This window comes from Triturus cristatus, chromosome 6 (assembly GCF_964204655.1).
Source record: "Triturus cristatus chromosome 6, aTriCri1.1, whole genome shotgun sequence".
Lineage (NCBI taxonomy): Eukaryota > Metazoa > Chordata > Amphibia > Caudata > Salamandridae > Triturus > Triturus cristatus.
The window spans coordinates 561,952,356-561,975,557 of NC_140589.1; the positions used below are offsets into that span (position 1 = coordinate 561,952,356).

A 23,202-nucleotide genomic window follows, 5' to 3' on the forward strand; every position below is an offset into this window, starting at 1 on the left:
GTCACCCCTCGGGGTCTCATTCGAACATCCTGGCCTCTCCCTGCTAGCTTCAGCTACTCCAGCTCTTCACTCCTACTTCTGTCCACAGCTCCCCAACGTCTGCTACACATGTTTCAGCCTCTGCCCTCTGTTCCCTTCGGCACCAAAGTCTGATCCAGTCTCTGAACAAAATTGAAATAGTGGCGTACACATATGCAAATATATGCAAATGCTCTATGGGCAAACTTATCCGAGGCTATTCATAATTTACACTTGTCATTTGCTGCTTCATATTGTGTGAAATTTAATTACACAGCTTAAGTTGTCGCCAGGGCTTGTTTATACTTGAAAGGGAGCCGTTTATTAAAGTGCCCTTATTTTTTATTTTAAGTTATAGCCTAACCAAACAAGCATTTGCAATGCAAAAGGTATCGCATTTTAGAAACGTTATCCTATTGGCATTGTAAAACACAATACTTTTTATTTATGTGCACTTTGTACTTATAGTCGTTCATTGCAGGTTTTCAAAACACATAAATAAAAGGCATTGCCATTTACAATACCAATAGCTCAAAAGTTTGCAAATGAGAGACCTAGTGCATTGCAAATGCTTGTTATTTCTTATATATACTAACAGCCTAGAATCATTCCTGATTAAACAGCAACTGGACTTTCCAAGAATAGATGGCAAACTGGTCCCTCTGTTATCATACGCTGATGATACGGTCTTAATGACTCTAACGGCTAATAGCCTACAAAAAGCCCTGACCACCTTCACTGACTTCATGCTAGCATTGGACCTGAAAGTAAATTTCAGTAAATCCTTTATCATGGTCTGCGGTCCGAAAAAAAAACAGAACTAGGAAATTTACTGTGAAAGGAAAAACTATTGAGAAGGTGCCTAATTTTACTTATTTAGGCAATGTTTTTAATAATAAACTGAAGTGGGATGAGCTCGTCATGACAAGGGCACAACAAACCAATAGAATAACAGAGGGGTTGTTTTGTTTCGCTTGTAAATTAGGACACAAGCCGGTAGCAGAAATGATAACTCTATACAAGTCAAAATGTTTATCGGTAGCTACCTATGGGGCCGGAGTATGTGGTTACCATAAGGGTAATCAGATTCAAATTTTAGAAAACAAATTTTTAAAACAATTATTAATGATCCCTAGTAGCTCTCCAACATCATTTTGTCATTCTGAGGTGGGCCTGGAATATGTGAAAGACAGGATAAATATTGGACACTTATTTTATGGGGGACAATCTGGTCCTCAGAAGATTTGACTTTCTCTAGGAGTATCCTTAAAGATTGTATGAATTTGGATAACGCAATGTCACTTCCTTGGCTACGTTATGTTAAGGATACCTGTTATAAAATTGGCCTAGATGAATATTACAATAACCCAGATACCATCCAATCTAACATGAAAACGATTATAAAAAATGCATACTGTATTGAATTAAGTATGTCCAACCAGGACCGGGGAATGTTAAATGGTGGGGCGCTAAGACACCAGCGATCTTTTACTTTGCATGCACAATCGCGTTTTTTGTTAACTACATTTCGGCTGGGCACATTGCACTTCTTAGTGGCCAATCCTAAACAGGTCAGCTGGTGTGAGAAACTAGTCCCCTGTCCCTGTAACAATCTGGCCAAACAGAGTACAATGCATTTCATGCTGTTTTGTTCACTATATACAGACCCTAGAGCACGCTTTATAAAGCCTATATTGAAAGCTGTTCGGCTCTGTTCCTATCAGTAGGGCTTTGACTACCTGAGGTCATTATCTACGGCTGCAATTTCAAGTGCAGTGCTTAGTTTTATTAGAATTGCATTTTCTATCAGAAAACGCTATGAATTGTGAAAGGAATCTAAATTTTATACTTATTGTAGGCACCACTAAGAATTAGCCAATTGTATAAATTGTGTTGGGGAAAGATATGATGATTTTAAAGATGATTAATTTCTGCTGGCATTTTGGAAGGGAACACGTGCAAATTTTGTAAATGTTTTTCATTGTTTTTATTATGTATATATGTAAACTTTTATGATTCGAAAGAATCGAATAAAGTTATTTAAACGAGTTTCAATGACAACTGAAAACTTGGTTGTTAACTAAATTGCTCTATTTTTTTCTACTTGTGATATAAATTTTTCCACAATGCCAGAACAGCCTAATGAGTATTTGTGCACGTTAAAAATGTTCAAATAATAACATAAAAACCAATATTAATAATAATAGCAGAAACAAATGCTCAGAATTTCAGCACATCTATGGTTGCCATACAACCACATTAGAGAGAGGAAGATAGCCATGTAACCTTCTCAAAGCTCCTATTTTAAAAGTCTGGATAACCATTAGAATTGCAACAAGAGTTGCAACTAAAGTCACCTTTAGGAAGTATTTTGGAAACTCTCAAACACGTAGGAAGAAGAACCACAGTTCCATACATATTACCTTCCTCCAACTTTCCTCTCCTTATTCCCCTTTTTGGATTGTTCACAGAGCGGACAAGCCACATCAGTAAGCTTTACCTTATTTTTACATTAGCACACTTAATTCATTTTATATCCACTATTGGAAAAATGGAAAGATGTAGTACTCCTTTTTGTACATGGTCTAAACATTTAACTCTCACTTTGGAACTTTGTAGACTATGTAATTAGGTGTTATTGGGACCCAGTGTCCTATTGGCAAATAGCTACTATGGTAAATTGGATTGTTGGTTGAGGGGTGTGTGAGCCCTTCTCAGGCAACAGTCACAATCCTTGCCAAGTGAACCACAAAAGTCACTAAACTAACCCTTGCTTAACCCTCTGGTAGCTTGGCACAAAAGCTTATCTTAGAGGCAATATGTAAAGTATTTATGCAGCACACAAACTGCAATAACTTGACAACACAAGAACAATCCCACACCAGTTTAGAACAATAGAGTACATTTTAATAAATTATTTGACACCGAACCGCCAAAAATCCAATCAGTAGAACTAGAGTTATGAATTTGTAAAGTTTTTAGTGCAGTCTAGCGCCTGAAAGATCAATATGCCAACTGCAGACATCAAGTTGCGTGAGACCTGGGTAAAGTCAAAAGTTATGGCTGACCAAGATGAAGCATTGTTCAGATACAAGAAGCAGATTGGGCCCAGTCTCAGCTTACCTTTGGAAGTAGAAGACATTTCAAAGAAAAATGTCTGAGAAGGTACGCTTCAGTGAGGCAAGGAAGCTTGCAGTGTCCGAGGAGGCATCGGTGTCATGGAGATGCTGGATGAACTCATGGTGAAGATTTCTAAGTTCGGGCTTTGTCACTTTTTTGGAAGTCGTAAATCTCCAGCAGGACGAAGCTGCAGGCTGAATCCTGCTAGGGCTCCAGGAGGCCTGATACCCTTGTAGAGAGGAGCCACTGAACATGATTTTCTGCTGCAAGAATAATATTGTGGGAGTTGCCATGATGTCAGGTTAACCAATGATGCATCTTGGATGGATTGTCAAGGTTGTAGGTCTTGGTCTCCTCTTAGTTTTTAAAGCACTTTTTGGCAGAAAATGTCTATATCCTAAGGGTAAGATTTTGGCTTGTTGGGCACATTTAGCACCACTTCCAAGAGTCCAGGACCCAGCGGGCACCACCTGGAGGGCCGTGACTCACTTGAAGTTGGGTGAAGGTGCACTTTGCAAGATGTTGGGGGTTTCTGTGCCCCTGTGTCACTCTGGTAGTCCTGGTTTCAAGCAGAAAAGCAGGTCTCAAGCTGCAGGGGAGTCCTCTGCGGAAACATGGCAGGTGTCAGGTAGCCAGGTAGTCCTCTTGGAGCAGCAGGGCACTCCTCTGAAGTACATAGCAGGCATCAGACAGCAGAGCAGTCCTTATAGGTCTTCGCAGGTCCAGACATGAGGTGAAGAGTAGATCTGAAGGTCCTATATTTTTACTTGGTGCCAGCTTTAAGTGGAAGAAACTTCTTGAATTTTCCCCCCTACAGATGGTTCTGGAATTATCTTTCCCCTGCCTATGCTCCAGTGGGCCTGGGGTCACACAAGGCTAGTGTAAAGTACTATGTGTTTGTGCTGAGGCAGCTCCATTGAACAGTAAATGGGACTGAACACGGCCCCACCCCTCCCAACCTGTCATGATGGCCCATCCTGCCAATGCCTACTACACCTAGTCATGTGGCCTATAATACAGACTGTAGGACAAGAAAATGCCAACTTTCTAAAAGTTGTATTTTCAGAACTGTGACTTAAATCCGACTTTACCATTAAAGATGATTTGAAATTACAATTCTTTAGACTCTAAACATGATATTTCTATCTATTCCCATATAACAGTTACCTCCTACCGTATGTAGTAAGGGAACCCAAACTTATCCTATAGACGAGGCAGGCCTCCCAGTAGTGGAAAACACATTTATAAGATTTTCACTGCCAGGACATGTAAACTTGAAAGTACATGTCCAATGTTTTAAATACAATGCACCTTTTTACGGCCTACACAGGGGTGACTTACATGTTTTAAAAGGGGAGTTTTAGGCTCAGCAAAAAGTTTATTTTACTAAGTCAAATTGGCAGTTTAAAACTGTACACAGGCTGCAATTTCAGGCCTCAGGCATGTTTTAAATGGCTGCTCAAGTTGGTGGCACAATATGTGCTGCAAGCCCACTAGTAGCATTTAATTTCCAGGACCCAGATATATGGTACACCGCTTTACTAGGGACTTATAAGTAAATCAAAGATGGCAATTGAGTGTAAGTCAATGTTTCCATTTTTCAGGAAGTGAGCACAAGCTCTTTAGCACTGATTAGTAGTGGAAAAGTGCACAGAGTCCTAAGGCCAACAAACCTAATTCAGCAAAACAGGAAGGGAGACCGCCATAGGATGGGCAGGTCTAAGGCTCTCCCTCTAGCAATATCTGGTGCTCGGAAGTGGATTCATAGGGGCATGTTTTAGCACTTTGCAAAAACTTTTCAAATAAATAAATATGCCAGGGAAATTAAAACAGTCTTAGATTTCCTTGAAGTATACTTTTGAATTCTGTGAATAGGCATCTGGTCACAACAACCAGTTGACTCATCTTAACAATATATGAAATATCCTTTTCCAAAAAAAGGTCACATTCACAAAAAACAAATGTGGATAGGGTCCATTTAAGCAATTAATCTTGGGCTAGTTTCCCTAATTTTGACACTCAATTTCCATTTGATTGCAGTTGCAGATGGTTCTAATGAATCATGCAGAATACAGCTAAATCCAAACATTTGGCTCACTCTATCACATAACAAGAATGCCAAGCTTGCCTGGAATACTCTTGTGGGCAACTTGTAATTCATACAGCATTAATTATGTGATTCCCTTGCAAACCGGCTTTCTGTGTTTAAAACAGAATCATTTTAACTATCAAGCACAACTAAGAGTGTGGAGGAGATCTACGGGCGAACATAATATAACAGAAACTGCTGCATGTTTTAAGCTTACTGTATCATCTTGAATTGATTTTATCCTGTAGTGAATGTTAAAAGGACAAATAGACAGTTAACCACTCAAACTCTATGATTCAATCATTGCTATGTGTTAACAATACACAATAGCAGTGTAATTGTTCTTTATCTGAAAAGGTGTTAGTATGTTTAAGGACAAGGAGCTCCAAAGAATTTTCATCTGCCTTAAGTGGTTGCACTTCAAGGGTAAGATGTTCTTATGGCTTCTTGAGTGTCTCAGAGTCTGCCTACCTAAACCAGTGCGCATCTTGCTAATTGCATTCACAGTCTTTAAGCTGCTCTGGCATCTTCTAAAAGGGACAAAGGCTATCTATCTATTGATCTATTTATCTATCCATCGGTTCGTTGTCTGTCAGCCCGTCCATCCATCCATCCATCCATCCATCCATCCATCCATCTATCCATTCATCTATTGCAAAAGCCTATTATATACTTTCAGAAAAGAAAATTCAGTATGTTTAATTTCACAACACTCTGCCATTAATCCACACATTTTCACCTCTTCAAACTTCTGCAAAAATGTTTTGCAAATACTTTGCTTTTATATGTTGGGGTGATGATTATATGAGCTCCTAGTCTTATGTAACACAAAATATTATCTCTGTGTCATTGCTATGCGCATCCTCACATTAAATAATGGCTCTGTCTAAAGCATAGCAGGGAAAGGGCCATAGCGTGATAGCTGCTGGTTTAATGTAATGCATTCATACTGTGCACTTGAAATTTGAAATAATGTTTTTGGGTTTAGATTGAGTTGAAGAAGTTGGAAATGAAGGGCATTCCTAAAAACAAATTGGCACTAGACAACTCCTGTGTTTTGACCAGTGCTGAAGGAAGCAGTGCCTGGGTTCTTGTTTGTGATCCAACTGCTCAAGCCATCCAGTGGATCAAAGATCATCTCCCACATCCTTGCACAGAAGTTCATTATCATGTAAGTTCCATCTGTATTGTATAAATAGCTATTGCATGCATTCAGGTGACATAGTAGATAGCATCACAGTGCAACAGGAAAAAGACAGAGGCAAGAAATAATTTATTGGGTGAAGACATGCTAAAAATTGGTACTGAGGTATGATATCTACCACACTTAAGGACAGAGGGCCTCATTTATAGCATTGTGGCGTAGGGCAGTGAAGCAAGGCACCTTGCTGCACTGCCCTATGCCAAAGTGAAAGGGAGGATTGCACTGTATTTAATCAATGTAGTGCATTCCTGTCCTTTCTCCCTGCTCTGGTGGCTTTTCGACAGTGTAGCGCCAACGTAGGCAGCCTTGCACCATGGTGCACGGGTGCCTTTGTTGCAGGCAGGATTGTTTTTGTGCAGGAGGGGGGCACCTTCCTGCACAAAAGCAATCCTACGAGGCGTTTTCCTCTTTCTATGTGTGCTTTGGAATGCAGCACACTAGGAAAGAGCAAAAAACTAGGAGAAATTAACATATTTCTCCTCTTTACTCCTCACCTTGGGAGGCGTACAAATTTGACACGTCCCCAGGTTTACATCACATTGTAAATCTGGGGCAGCATCAGATTCCATGGGTGTTGAGTGGAAAAACCAACGCCAATGCCCATGGAACGCCTACCGGGCGCAGAGTAAGGCAACGCACCGGTTTGTACTGCATCGCCTTACTCATGATTTATGAAGCCACTCAAAGCCACGCAAGGTGGCTTTGCGTAACTTCCTGAACCTTTGTAAGAGCCCTGTGTCACACATGTACCACTTTACATGTTGCAAAGGAGACGCATTACTTTCATAAATAATGAAGATATCTAGGAATGCCTGATTTAAGTTTTTTGAAACCAAATATCATTGCTCATAATTACCTGACCTGACACTCCAGCACTTATGATGTATATTCCCTATATTTTCAGACACCTGTTCTAGGCGCGAATACACAGCAGCAGGTTTCTTCTGTAGAATGCGGGATTATCCAAAAATGGGAGCATTCTAGAGGGAGGTTGTAAGAAATTGGGTTATTAGTTGAGGGAGGGGATGACCCACCTTAAGTGGTAAACACAATCCTTGTCAGGCTGACCCTGATAATATCACTAAATTAACCTGAGTTTAGCCCCCATGTAGCTATACCACAGAGCAGGCAGGCTTAACTTGGATTACATTTCAAAAGTGTTTATGTAGTACCAAAGCAGTAATGAAGACAAAACAAAACACAAGAATTTGAAAAACTACAGTACATTTTAATAAGTTAAATGCCACCAAAATGACAAAAATTTGAAAAACGAAGCAAGCCTGTGTTAAACAGTAAATTTAACACAGGGAGGCCAGTTTATGAACTAACAATAACAGTAACACTAAGGTGCAAATTCAGTGGAAAGCATGAGCAAGACAAGACGTACCTGTGCACAGGGAGAAGCTTTGTAAATCAGACCCATTGTGTCCATCTGAGGGATCAAGTTTAGTTCTCCATTCTCGATACAGATGCTTAGGTCATACTCAAGAAGAGTAGTATAACAGAGTACTGATGCACCCAGCTGATGGCTGTGCAAGCCTCACTGTACATGATTTAGATAATCCTGTTTTATTTTAAGGGGTTGTACATTCCCGCACCCATCACTGTCCTCCTTGTTTACTAGGAGCTTCGATCCCAACTGGACTCCTGCCTGACGGATGGCTTGTCCCTGCTGCTTACCTACTGCGACATCCAAACTTTGTCCAAAGATGCAAGATTTTCCCAGGTTCTTCGCTCCAAGCCCGACTTTCAGCACCATAAAGTGCCATTTAAAATGATGGTAATCATAAAAATGTTATGATGTCATGCAGAACTTTTGAAATAGCATATGGTGTTGGCTCAGTAAATTAATGAAAGCTGCCGTCTGAATTTTGCATTGTATTTCATAATATGTTGGAATGCAGTGTACATCTGTATGGCGCATCCTGCCAGCTATTCAAGTCTTGCTAACTGTGGTGTTTTTGTCTCCTCATGCCAGGTTGCTGATCACGAGGTCGAGTGCCACCCTGGCTTCCAGATGTACCTGCACACCACCAGCCTGCCCGATGAGATCCCCTCCGAGGTGGCAGCTTTTTGCAGCATGCTGTACTTCTCCCAGGACAAGGAGGGGCTGGTGGAACAGCTTCTGGACAGATTTGTTCTAAAAGAGAAGCCAAGGTTGAAAGAAGAGCAGGAATCTTTAGAACAGGTAACATTCTGAGAATATATGGAAATAATGTTATTGATGCAGTGTTGAAACTTGAAAAAGGATCTATTGTATGTTATGCACCTCTGAAAATGTGAGCTGTGTAATTATCGCTAAGCTACCTCATATACGTAGTGTATAGGAAGTTTTGCTCCCCCTCTAACGCACCCCATGTATTTTGGTTATAGAGTGTTACCAATTATTTACAATTGAGACAGGTATGCAAAGTTGCCCTTGAGCAGAGAGCATTAAAACAGCAGGAACAAAACACCCCATCTTCTCCCCTGACTCTGTCTTTTAGCACACTTTACTGAACCTGCTTACATGTTCACATCCCATTCCCTCATCATCAGCAGAAATTAGTATGTTAAGCACTTTTATTATATCTGCTGCCACAGCTCGTTTTTATTTGGTTTCGTCTGCACAGCGCTGTGCTTGTGAAATCTGAAAGAGAAACGTTAGTGATAGATTCCTTACCTTAGAATATCCCCATGCGTCAGACTGGATCCAGAAAGTTTTCGTCAGCAGTACACCTGCGCGTCGGTAGGCGTCGTTGTGCGGCTCCGCGTACGTCGCTGGCGTCGTAGCCGCCGAGATTACGTCATCGAAGCTACTTAGACGCGACCACGTGTGCTGACGTCAGTTCTTTCTTTTTCCGCGCAGTAGCGCAGATCCGAGAGAGAGCGGTACCCCTAGTTAAAAGTTTAACTTGGTTTCTGACAAGTTCTTTTGTCGTGTGCTTTACTCCTAGTGCAATAGAGATGCCCGGATTTATGTCCTGTAGGGCATGCCGTAGCAACATGTCGGTGTCGGACCCTCACGACGTGTGTCTCTTCTGCTTGGGGCACACCCATGACCCTGAGGCATGCCCCGATTGCCGGGCCATGGCGCCGAAAGCTTTGCGGGAGTGTTCCCGAAAAGTTGTTGGAGGTTCGGCAATCGCCGATCAAGGTCCTGATCCCGTGGGAGGTCAAGGAACCGGTTGCGGAGCCATCAGCATTGCTCGTCGGAATCGGGGACAGGTAAGTCACGGCGCCATAAAAAGTCGAAGAAGCATCGTCGCTCTTCTTCTACCCCTCACCTGTCACGGGACGCGGTGGAGGGGGCGGGTGGTAACTCTCCCGCGGCTCCGTTTGAGCCCCTGTCGTTGCCTGCAGCCTACCCACCCTTTCCGGGGCCGCATGTGACTTCAGACGAGGTGCAGGCCTTTATGTCGGCCCTGCGCCATTTGTTTGCCCGCCAAGTCCCTCCGGAGCGCCTTAGGGCCCTGCAGATCCGTCAGAAGGGTTTGCCCCCGTGCCGCCGCCTCGGCTACGCCGGCACCATACCCTGCGGCGCTGCCAGCTCCGGCCTCGGCTCCGGCCTCGGAGCCGGCTGTGGCTTCAGCGCCAGCAACGACTCCGGCCTCGACGCCGGCCCTGGATCCGGCTCTGGGCACAGTGCTGACGGTGGACGGCGCGACCCGGAACTGGTATCTTACCCTTCCATCCCATTTCTTGGAGAGGAGTTAATCCCATTTCCCAGGGCACCTCGTCCTTACCGGCCCCTTCAGCAACCTGTGGACGAAGGGGAATACTGTGAGGGGTCTCAGGACCCTCTTGCAGCTCAGTGTGAGAATGAGGCTGAGTGGGAAGGTGATGTGGAGGGTCCAGTGGAGCTGGATTTCTCTCCACACCCTGGCACTCTGTCCCCTTCTTCTGTGGCCACGGAGGAGGTTGGGACTTTTTCGGTGGTTTTACGTCGGGCAGCTGAGGCTCTTAATCTCGAGCTCCCTTCTGTACCTATCAGGACCAATCTCCTGACTGAGGTCCTGCAGCCACAGTCCTCCTCTGCGGAGCCGTTACTGCCCTTCAATGAAGCGCTTACTGACATCCTCTTAGGCACCTGGATTAAACCTAACACAGGAGTCCCTGTAGACAAGGGTGTGGCGCGCCGCCATCTCCCGGGGCTGGGCGACCCCAGCTTTCTCACACAACACCCGACGCCTGAGAGTCTGGTTGTCCAGGCTTCTGCCTCGCTGAGTGCGTTCCCTTCTTTATTGGATTGGATTGGATTGACATTTATAGAGCGCACGAATGCTGAGGCATCTTGGCGCTGGGGTGAGAAAGAGAGGGAAGGACCAATGTCAACAGAACCGACAGCTTAAGTCCTAGGGAACAGCCAAGTTTTTATTAGCTTCCTGAACACTGTCCTGTTTGTTTGAAGTCTGACTGTGATAGGTAGTTGGTTCCACAGCCTAGCCACACCATGAGATAAACTCTTACCACCCCATCTGGCTCTACGGACTTTCATGGCACAAATGAGGCCAGAATTAGCTGATCTAAGACTTCTTGTGGGGGCGTACCAGAGGAAGATTTTACAAAGGTCCGCAGCCCCTCCGCCATAGAGTGTCTTATGAGCCAGGCATAGGGCCTTAAATTCTAGATGCTGCTGTATTGGAAGCCAATGCAGTGACTTAATGGTATCCGACGTAGGGTGACCTTTGGGAATGTTCAACAGTAGCCGCGCCGCAGCATTTTAAATAGACTGCAATTTAGACTTCTGTCCCTTAGCAATGCCCAAGAATAGGGCATTGCAGTAGTCTAGCCGGGATAGAGCTAGGGCCACTACCACAGTTTTCCTTAACTCCAATGGAATAAAAGGAAACACCTTCCTAAGTAACTTCAAAATATAGAAGCAGGTGGAGGTTACGCGGTTCATCTGGGCCGCAAAGCCCAGTTGTTAGTCGACTATAATCCCCAAGTTCTTGACTTTAGAGGATAGTATAGGACATATGCCAGCCTCTATTGGCCACCAGGTAGGGTCCCACAGGGACGGGCCGCCACCAAACTCCATCACCTCTGTCTTATCCGTATTTATTTTCAGATAGTTGTTACTCATCCAGCTCATGATGTGAGTCAGACATACATGAAAACTCGCAGCCGCAGACGCCACCTTATGTGATACAGAGATGATAATCTGTGTGCCGTCTGCATAAGATGCAAACGAGAACCCATGCTGTCTGTTGAGAATGGCAAGAGGGGTGACATAGATGTTGAATAGAGTTGGAGACAGTGCCGATCCCTGTGGGACACCGCATGGCAGGAGGAATGTTTCAGACTGTAGATTTTCCCAATACAAAGTCTGTTCCCTGTCCTCTAGAAAAGATGATAGGAGAGACAGAGCCGCCTCCCCGATCCCCACCGCCTTCAGCCGCTGCACTAACACCGTGTGATTCACGGTGTCAAATCCTGGTCGAAGAGGATGAGGATTGCTCTCCCCCCCCCCCCATCCACCTGTCTCCGAATATCCTCTGTTGCCATGACTAGTGCAGTCTCGGTCGAATGGCCTGACCGAAATCCATGCTGACTTACATCCAGCAGATTGTTGGTGTCTAGATAGGTCGACAGCTCCTGATTTATTGACCTCTCAAGAATCTTGGCAGCAATTGGCAGACAAGAGGTCGATAATTCTTGGGCTCCAGTGGATCAAGCTGGGGTTTCTTGAGAATTGGTCTAATACAGGCTTTTTTCCAGACAAGCGGGTAAATCCCAGATTGTATCACTTGATTTAGGATGGGGGTTAAGTGGCTACTAACAGCCCCAGACTCCAAGTGCATGACCATAGGCGGACACGGATCCCTCAGGAATCCTGATTTAGTAAATAGCAGGAGTTTATTTACTTCAGTAGGGGACAGTGTGCTAAAAGTGTTTAATTGAGAATGCTGCAACTTGACCTCTATTATAGTGGTTTGGCCAGTGTCATTTGTCTGCCTATTAATCTGAAGGTCCTCATAGATGGTTTGTATCTTAGTTTGAGAGAAATTCACCATTTTGGTGCATAGAGCGGAGTCAGGGGCAAAGCGTGTGTTCTGACGTTGTCGTGATAACACTTGAATGTTTTTGAAAAGTTTGTTAGTGGAGTTATTGGCCTCCTCTATTTTAGTTGAGTAATAACTCTTTTTAGCTAGTATAATGGATTCTTTATACTGTTGTAACGCTCTATTATAAGATATCTTATGCTCCCTACTATATTCAGTTCTCCATACACATTCTGCTTTTCTGCATATAACTTTCAACTCTTTCAACTGCGGACAGTACCACGGCGATGTCGCCTGCACTCTTCTTAGTTTAATAACTTTCTCAGGGGCCACTATGTTTACTGCCGCTGCTATCCAGTTATTAAACTGACAAGCTGCCTCATTGTTGTCCAAATCCTGAATGGGTGGACGACTATTCAGGGCTTGTTCTAAATCAGCCCCTTGAATTTTGTTCCAGTATCTTAATTTTAATACTAGCTGGTTTATTTTGATCAAACTGGACGGATGGTAAAAACTGAATATTGAAGTAAATCACAGAGAGGTCGGTCCATGGGAGGGGGCTGTGTTAGTGAATGTAACATCCAGATTGGTGGCAAAAATGCCATCAAGTGTATGGCCTGTCGAATGTGTAGGGCCCACCACCTTTTGATGAAAGCCATAACCAGCTAGATTATCAAGCAGCCGACTGGTGTCTGAGTTGTTGTTAAGTTCCAGGTGATAGTTAAAGTCCCCCAGGATAATGAATGAGTTGGAATCTGTGCACGATTCAAGCAGAGTCTGTAGCGCCTGTGAGAAAGGGGCTCTAGGGCCCGGCGGCCTATAGAGAAGTATTCCATAAAAGATGGAGAGGTTATTAATTTTCAATGTAAAGCGCATTGCTTCCGCTGGCAGCTGTATAGTGGCCTCTATATTCACTTTCAAATGATCACGATAGACAATGGCTATCCCACCTCCTACACTGCCCGTCCTATCTTGACTAACCACAGAGTACCCTGCCGGAAGGGCACTATTCCAGTCCGGATCGGAAGTCAGGTTAGTCCATGTCTCCGTCAGGAAAACTAAATCCGGCATAGAGACCTGGAGCTGGCATTCAAGCTGATATTCATGCTTACTCAAAGATCTGATGTTTAACATCAGACATTTTAGATGCGATGCCTGCAACAGCCCCCCATTGCAGCTTCGGTGGTTAGCTCTGTCAGTAGCATTAATGTTATCTGGGGAGAGCGTATCAGGCCTAGCCTTCTCAACGTACCTTCTCCCCCCTATATTGCCACCCACCTCCACAATGGTGTCAACTGGGTCTTTGGGTTCCTGGAAACCACAGTGGGTAAAAGCTCTTCCCAACCTTCATCTATGAAGCACATTTTTGGCATGCAGCCCTCGCCTCTCCTCTATTAAGGGGATGGGACCCCAAACAACCAGGGGTTCTGGCGCAGGGCACGCTACGGGCGCCGACGGGCTTGCCTTCGGCGCGCCCGCTGCTCAGACATGCCAGCGCTCCTTTTATCCCCTGTGAGTCAAACAACTAGAAGGCTGACCTGAAACACGCTGTGGCCCCGCTCTAACAGGCGAGGACCGCCAAGGTCAGTAACAGTAGATGGAAGGGCCCATAGAATGACTACACTGTGCCAGTAACCGTTTAAAACAAAATTTCAGTATTTTTAAAAACAGGTAAATCAAAATCCCATGTGCAGCATTTAGTTCACCCCCTCGTAACTCTTACCTCTCCTTGCTCTTACGGACAAGGAATCTAGGAAACTGGAGCAATTTGGGAAAAAGATTTTCACATCTGCCAGCTCTGGGTTGCGGGTGGTGAATACTGTGTGCCTGCTGGGCCGCTATTCCCATTCTGTGTGGGACACTGTGGCACAGGTTCTACCTCAGTGCCCTGTGGAAGCACGGGCGGTTCTCTCCCAAGCCATTACCGAAGGGAGAGATGCTGCGAAATTCACTATTCGTTGTGGGCTTGACACGGCCGATTCTCTCGGTAGGGCACTTTTCACAACTGTGCGCTCCGTCGTTATGCTTGGCTCCGCACTACTGGCTTCTCTGGAGATGTCCAGAACACCCTGTTGGACATGCCCTTTGACGGTACAAGCCTCTTTGGTGATAAGGCGGATAGCACCCTGGAATGCTTTAAGGACTCTCGGGCTACGGCCCAGTCCTTGGGGCTCACCACCAGGCGTAATCCCTCGGGGTCCGCTTTTCGGTCCTTTCGTGGTCAAGGTCGGGGCGCTCAGGTGCGTTCTTTACAGACTTGCAAGTCTGCGCAGCCACAGTCTCAGCGCAGCCGCGGACGTGGGACCCCCCATGGTGGATCCCGGCGACAGCGGACGGGTCAGTCCACCACCTCCCCTGCCGCCGCCGCCCCACTAAACCTTCCTAGTCCGGTGTTTCAGACCCACCTGATGCCAGTGGGTGGCAGGATTCACCATCACCTTCCCCACTGGTGCTCTATAACCTCGGACAGGTGGGTTCAGCAAATAGTCCACAGGGGTTACTCCCTCCCCTTCGAATCTACCCCTCCTGCCATGCCACCTCAGTACCACCGCATGTTGGGGGAACACTTGGCACTTCTCCAGCAGGAAGTTACGGCCCTCTTGGCCAAGGGGGTCATCGAGCGTGTTCCGACGCCAGAAGTAGGTCGTGGTTCTTACTCCTACTACTTCTTGGTTGCAAAGAAGGACAAAGGTCTGCACCCTATCTTAGACCTCCGGAGTGTCAATCGCTTCCTCCGGAAGAAGTTCAAGATGCTCACGCTAGCTTAGGTCTTTTCTGCTCTAGACCCGCAAGACTGGCTGGTAGCGTTGGACTTGCAGGATGCTTATTTTCATATTCCCATCCTGCCAGCCCACTGGCGTTACCTACGGTTCACGGTGTGCCACGAGCACTTTGAGTTCACCGTGCTGCCTTTCGGCCTTACCAGCGCCCCTCGGGTGTTCACAAAAGTGATAGCGGTGGTCGCAGCTCATCTGCGCAGATCAGGGGTTTCAGTCTTCCCCTATCTCGATGACTGGCTGTTGAAAGCGGGCTCGCCCCAGGCAGTTGTCTCCCACCTCCAGACTACGGCCAACCTCCTGCATTTGCTGGGGTTTTCCATCAACGCGCCGAAGTCGCACCTGATTACCTCTCAGAAGCTCCTCTTCATTGGAGCAGTTCTGGATACGGCGCAGTTTCGGGTTTATCCTCCCGAACAGCGAGTCCGTGACACTCGGGCTATGATTCTGATCTTTCTGCCCTGGTCCTGGGTTTCGGTCAGGAAGACACTGAGGCTGCTGGGCCTCATGGCCTCCTGCAGATCAACCATGCCAGATGGCATATGCGGGCTCGGCAGTGGGACCTGAATTTCCAGTGGACACAGCATCAGGGAAACCTGTCCGACTAAGTCCAGATCTCGGAGGGCACTGCACAGGACTTGCAGTGGTGGCTCACGAACCAGAGTTGGGTCAGTGGCAGATCCTTCTTCCTTCCTCAACCGGAGCACATATTAGGGACGGATGCGTCCCTCCTGGGATGGGACGGCCACATGGGAGAGGTGGAGGTCAGAGGCCTCTGGCTCCGGCGGAGTCCAAGCTCCAGATCAATCTTTTGGAGCTCAGGGCGATCCTACTTGCACTCAAAGCATTCCTTCCCTCTGTCAAGGGGGGAGTAGTGCAGGTGTTCACAGACCACCGCCATGTGGTACTGCAACAAACAAGGTGGGGTGGGGTCATGGACCCTATGTCAGGAGGCTCTACTTCTCTTGTCGTGGCTGGAACGTCAAGGCATTTCCTTGGTGGTTCAACACCTGGCAGGTGCCCTGAACGCCAGGGCGGACAAACTCAGCCGCAGGTGCATGTTGGATCACAAATGGCGTCTTCACTCAGAGGTGGTGCAAGGTCTCTTTCAGCAGTGGGGAAATCCTTAGTTAGATCTATTCACCACCGAAGAGAAGACGCAATGTCAGCAGTTCTGCGTGTTGGAGTTTCCAAGACGGCACTCGCTAGGCGACGCTTTTCGTCACGAGTGGAGTTGTGGTCTGTTGTACGCCTTTCACCTATACAGCTTCTACCCAGAGTGCTGAAGAAGATCAGGCGCGACCGGGCCCAAGTCATTCTTGTGGCACTGGACTGGGCTCGAAGAGTTTAGTATCCCGAGCTACTCAGTATGAGCGTGGATCCCCCGATCCGACTGCCTCTTTGGGAGGATCTCCTGTCACAGCAACAGGGGACGGTCCTCCACCCGAACCTATCCAGCCTCCACCTCCTTGCGTGGAGATTGAGCGGTGACAGCTGATTCCATTTGACTTGCCTCCCGAAGTCTGTAATGTGATTCTGGCAGCCAGGCGTCCCTCCACTAAAACGGTATATGCCTGTCGGTGGAAAGTATTTGTGGCATGGTGCGCAGCAAAATCTGTTGATCCCCTTGCTGCCCTTATTTCTGAGGTCCTATTGTTCCTTCTTTATTTGGCCCAGCAGGGCTCTGCTTTGGGCACAATCAAGGACTACCTTTCTGCTCTTTCAGCCTTTCTTAGGCTGCCTGATCAGCCCTCTCTTTTCAAGTACCCAGTTGTCAATAGATTCCTCAAAGGCATTACTCACCTTTTCCCTCCTATTCCTTTTGTGATGCCTCAATGGGACTTGACAGAAAAAAGGGGATTCCCTTGCTCTTACAGTTTCTATGATAAACAGATCCTGATAACAAAACTATGCAATGCTACTACTATATATAAAAAAGGTTTTATTTTGACAAATATTTGTCTATAGTCCTTATATAAATCAAAACATCTCATCTCACATTCATTATTACACAATTGTTAAAAACATTATACAGTTCAATCAGTTAAAAAACAACACAATATTACAAAAATTCCAAAAATGACCAGCATAATGGAGACAAACATATACGTAAGACACTAATTTTGTTCTCTACCAATACACATCACATTAGACTCGACATCACAGTTGATTATGGTTTAAATCTGTTACTCATTAATCTGTGCCGGTCATAAGATTGTGTTCTCAGAAAAGGCGTTGACGCGTTTCGATGGCTTTACATTGATACTACCATCTTTATCAAGACAAAAGTTTTTTGCTGTCTCCTGTATTCTTTGATTTGTTTCTTTATTCCTAAATGGAATAAATATATGCATAATTATTAATATGAACCATTTCTTAATTCATCTTTACTTAACGTTTGCCCCTTTACCCTAAGGTTGACCCATATTCTTGTTATCATGGTCACATCTCCTCCTTGCTTCTAGCTAGGGAAACAATTTATCCTGTTTGTTTGTCTCTATACAGCTTCCAAGAGTGGAAGAACATTCCCTCTTTAATTAGTACTCAATCTTCTGTATCATAGAGTCATAGCGGTTCTAATACAACTTTGTTACTCACAATGGATATTATAACTTTCCTTGAAATTCCACTGCCCTTTAAGACATTATGTGACTTGAACCTGGTTCTCACATACCTGATGTGCGCTCCCTTTGAGCCTCTTCATAACTGTCCTTTGCGGTTATTGACTTTGAAAACTGTCTTCCTGGTGGCCATCACCTCCGCTCGGCGGGTGAGTGAGCTCCAGGCTCTTTGCTGCAAACCTCCTTTCCTGTCGATTCATCCGGGCAAGGTTGTGCTTCGACCGCGTCCCTCCTTTCTACCAAAAGTGGTCTCTGCCTTTCATCTCGGGCAAACTGTCACTCTGCCCACTTTCTTTCTGCCCCCGCAACCTTCAAGAGAAGAGGAGAGGCTCCACCATCTGGACTCAAAACGTGCGCTTTCGCTATCTCAGCCGCACACAACAGTTCCGGGTGGATGACCAGTTCTTTGTTGGCTACGTGGGCGCCAAGAAAGGCCGGGCTGTGCACAAGCGCACTATCTCCCGATGGGTTGTCTTGTGGATTAAAGCCTGTTACTCTCTGGCTAAAAAGGAACCTCCGGTAGGACTGCACGCCCATTCTACCAGGGCGACGGCAGCTACTACAGTATTGGGATGCCGTGTCCCTCTGCAAGACATCTGTCAGGCGGCCACTTGGGCCTCGCTGCATACTTTCACTAAGCACTATTTTCTTGACAGTCAAGTCCGGAGAGACTGCTTCTTTGGCCATGGGTTCTCCGTGACTTTCTGGTGTAATGTCACTTCGCAGACCCACCACCGGGGTTGGTATTGTTTGGGTATGTATTCTAAAGTAAGGAATCTATCACTAATGTGTCTCTTTCAGATGCACAAGTTACTTACTTGTGTAGCAATATATCTGTAAGAGACATTAGTTAGTGATAGATTCCTTACCGCCCGCCCATCCTCTGTTCTGCGAACTGTTCTCTAGTGTTCAGGTCATCCCTTTCAGGGCCCTAGTTCTATTGCACCAGTAGTCGGTCTCTGGCATGGCTCTGCGCTTCTGGCGTGGAAAAGTTGTGTACAGAACTGACGTCAGTGCGCGTGGGCACGTCTAAGTAGCTTCAACGACGTCATCTAGGCTTCTAAGACGCCAGCGATGTACGCGGAGCCGCACGACGACACCTACCGACACGCATGGGTACTGCTGACGAAAACCTTCCGGATCCAGTCTGACGCCTGGGGATTTTTTAAGGTAAGGAATCTATCACTAGCTAATGTCTCTTACAGATATATCATTACACAAGTAAGTAACTTGTGCATCTATTGTTTTAAATAGAAACGTAAAAGGAGCTTGAAGTGCAGCCTGGCGTACTTCCCCCTTCAGAGCAACCGCTTTTTTCTTTGTGGTTGCTCTGAAGGCGGAAGTACGCCAGGCTGCAATTCAAGTGAAGTCAGGGAGGTTAGTCTCCATCGCGATGTGCTAGTCTCTTATTGAACTTGTACGCTCAACTTTGTTTTATGGCGATTATACCACACGCTGCTCCAAACCGTATACTTTTGGACATTGGATTCGTCCCAAAATTGTACGAGTTCCAATTGGACTACTTGTTTGATATTTTGAACAGACACCAAACTGTTATTATTGCTCCAAATAATTCATGCAACCGGGTTACAACATACTGGATGACTTGTTGCCCCAGATTGATATTGCCCTGAAGAATTCCTATGTAAAAAGGACGAAACACGTTGGCTGATGGTTTTGTACGAATCAAATAATAAAGAAGATAAACATCGTATATCTTGCATTAGCAGCCATTCACTTCATTGACTTTGGAGTCCTTGAACTCTATGGATATCTCTTATGGACTTTTTTGACAAGTTGTGGTGCAGTTCCATTCTAGCTTGTTTGTTCTGTATGCCCTGGAGAGGGGAGGTGCCTCTGGACAGTGGGCACATTTGGTTATCTGCACACAAATTTGTCTCACATCCAAATTTTATTGGTGATTTATGGTACGGGTGCTGCAAATGTTGCCTATGGTCCACTGTCCACTGCTCCACAAAAGAACTCTGCTAAAAAATACACACAGATTGGCACCATGTGATGGATTCTCATAACTTCTTGCCAGTGGTTACAAATAAGTGTCAGTACTGAGCACCGGCAAACACCAACACAAATTATAGCACTGGTAAGGAGCTGACTTAGCCACATCCACACCAGCCTCTTTGAAGTGAAACTGTTACCTAAAGACGTCGGGCCCGATTCACAAAAGTAATCTGGGACACAATCCTAACTTTACGACTTTCGCTATTCACAGAAGGCATTTAGGAGTACTAAAGTTAGTCTTTTGTCTCAGTTACTTTTAAGTTTTGGTCTTGAGTTAAACTTAAGACAAACTTAAGTTTAACCGAGACAAAATCCTAGTTGTAAAGTTAGGATTTTGTCTCAGTTAAACTTAAGTTTGTCTAAAGTTTAATTTAAGACCAAAATTTAAGATTAACTGAGACAAAATCCTAATTTAATGACTTTTGTCTCAGATTACTTTTGTGAATCGGGCCCTATATGTCTCCACATCTATGTCTGGAATGTGCAAGACTGAAAGGACAACATAACGCTCAGCAGGTTGTGCTCAAAAGTCACATTTTTTTAAATTTCAATATATGCTAAACATATCTTTACAGTAAAGGAATGTTATAGCAACACATATGAAATGGACAATGCATATTAAAAAAAAAAATATATATATATATATATATATATATATATATATATATATATATATATATATATATATATATATATATATATATATATATATATATATATATATATATATATATATATATATATATATATATATATATATATATATATATATATATATATATATATATATATATATATATATATATATATATATATATATATATATATATATATATATATATATATATATATATATATATATATATATATATATATATATATATATATATATATATATATATATATATATATATATATATATATATATATATATATATATATATATATATATATATATATATATATATATATATATATATATATATATATATATATATATATATATATATATATATATATATATATATATATATATATATATATATATATATATATATATATATATATATATATATATATATATATATATATATATATGAAGAAAAAGGTTGCCCCTAGTTGAGCAGCACTCCCAGAAGGTAAGGTAGAGATCAGGGGAAGCCAAGTTGTGCTCCTTGCGTCCAACAGTCCTGACGCGTTTCGAGCATGCGCTCTTCATCAGAGGACACCTGCAAAGAACCACCAGCAAACGTTATTCCAGAGTCTTCCCTTTATTTAAATTTCAAACAGGCTCAGGTGAGTATTTCGCTAAGCATTTTGGGTCTGGAAGTCCATTCACATATTAACCCCAGTGGGCTGCTGGCAGGTTGCAGTCGTGGCTAAAACAATCCGGTGCACACACAAGCACTGCCCCCAGTGCTAACGATCACCTTCTGTTCCGTTTAACGCTGTAAGAAATCACAGCACGGATCCGCATTCTCAGCGGCGGTGCCAGCTCGCGACCAGGCGGGCCGCAAATATGTGAAGAAAAAGGTTGCCCCTAGTTGAGCAGCACTCCCAGAAGGTAAGGTAGAGATCAGGGGAAGCCAAGTTGTGCTCCTTGCGTCCAACAGTCCTGACGCGTTTCGAGCATGCGCTCTTCATCAGAGGACACCTGCAAAGAACCACCAGCAAACGTTATTCCAGAGTCTTCCCTTTATTTAAATTTCAAACAGGCTCAGGTGAGTATTTCGCTAAGCATTTTGGGTCTGGAAGTCCATTCACATATTAACCCCAGTGGGCTGCTGGCAGGTTGCAGTCGTGGCTAAAACAATCCGGTGCACACACAAGCACTGCCCCCAGTGCTAACGATCACCTTCTGTTCCGTTTAACGCTGTAAGAAATCACAGCACGGATCCGCATTCTCAGCGGCGGTGCCAGCTCGCGACCAGGCGGGCCGCAAATATGTGAAGAAAAAGGTTGCCCCTAGTTGAGCAGCACTCCCAGAAGGTAAGGTAGAGATCAGGGGAAGCCAAGTTGTGCTCCTTGCGTCCAACAGTCCTGACGCGTTTCGAGCATGCGCTCTTCATCAGAGGACACCTGCAAAGAACCACCAGCAAACGTTATTCCAGAGTCTTCCCTTTATTTAAATTTCAAACAGGCTCAGGTGAGTATTTCGCTAAGCATTTTGGGTCTGGAAGTCCATTCACATATTAACCCCAGTGGGCTGCTGGCAGGTTGCAGTCGTGGCTAAAACAATCCGGTGCACACACAAGCACTGCCCCCAGTGCTAACGATCACCTTCTGTTCCGTTTAACGCTGTAAGAAATCACAGCACGGATCCGCATTCTCAGCGGCGGTGCCAGCTCGCGACCAGGCGGGCCGCAAATATGTGAAGAAAAAGGTTGCCCCTAGTTGAGCAGCACTCCCAGAAGGTAAGGTAGAGATCAGGGGAAGCCAAGTTGTGCTCCTTGCGTCCAACAGTCCTGACGCGTTTCGAGCATGCGCTCTTCATCAGAGGACACCTGCAAAGAACCACCAGCAAACGTTATTCCAGAGTCTTGCCTTTATTTAAATTTCAAACAGGCTCAGGTGAGTATTTCGCTAAGCATTTTGGGTCTGGAAGTCCATTCACATATTAACCCCAGTGGGCTGCTGGCAGGTTGCAGTCGTGGCTAAAACAATCCGGTGCACACACAAGCACTGCCCCCAGTGCTAACGATCACCTTCTGTTCCGTTTAACGCTGTAAGAAATCACAGCACGGATCCGCATTCTCAGCGGCGGTGCCAGCTCGCGACCAGGCGGGCCGCAAATATGTGAAGAAAAAGGTTGCCCCTAGTTGAGCAGCACTCCCAGAAGGTAAGGTAGAGATCAGGGGAAGCCAAGTTGTGCTCCTTGCGTCCAACAGTCCTGACGCGTTTCGAGCATGCGCTCTTCATCAGAGGACACCTGCAAAGAACCACCAGCAAACGTTATTCCAGAGTCTTCCCTTTATTTAAATTTCAAACAGGCTCAGGTGAGTATTTCGCTAAGCATTTTGGGTCTGGAAGTCCATTCACATATTAACCCCAGTGGGCTGCTGGCAGGTTGCAGTCGTGGCTAAAACAATCCGGTGCACACACAAGCACTGCCCCCAGTGCTAACGATCACCTTCTGTTCCGTTTAACGCTGTAAGAAATCACAGCACGGATCCGCATTCTCAGCGGCGGTGCCAGCTCGCGACCAGGCGGGCCGCAAATATGTGAAGAAAAAGGTTGCCCCTAGTTGAGCAGCACTCCCAGAAGGTAAGGTAGAGATCAGGGGAAGCCAAGTTGTGCTCCTTGCGTCCAACAGTCCTGACGCGGTTCGAGCATGCGCTCTTCATCAGAGGACACCTGCAAAGAACCA

At 45.0% G+C, this 23,202-nt stretch overlaps 1 protein-coding gene across 1 annotated transcript in view; it reads left to right on the plus strand.

Moving 5' to 3' along the window:
- LOC146817397 (dynein axonemal heavy chain 5-like) overlaps positions 1 to 23,202 on the plus strand; it is a 1,608,734-nt gene that overhangs the window by 1,315,210 nt on the left and 270,322 nt on the right. Inside the window, exons 86-88 of the mRNA XM_085609634.1 lie at positions 6,216 to 6,398; positions 8,056 to 8,211; positions 8,410 to 8,619. Of these exons, the coding sequence (XP_085465760.1) occupies positions 6,216 to 6,398; positions 8,056 to 8,211; positions 8,410 to 8,619 (549 nt within the window). The remainder of the gene's footprint in view (positions 1 to 6,215; positions 6,399 to 8,055; positions 8,212 to 8,409; positions 8,620 to 23,202) is intronic.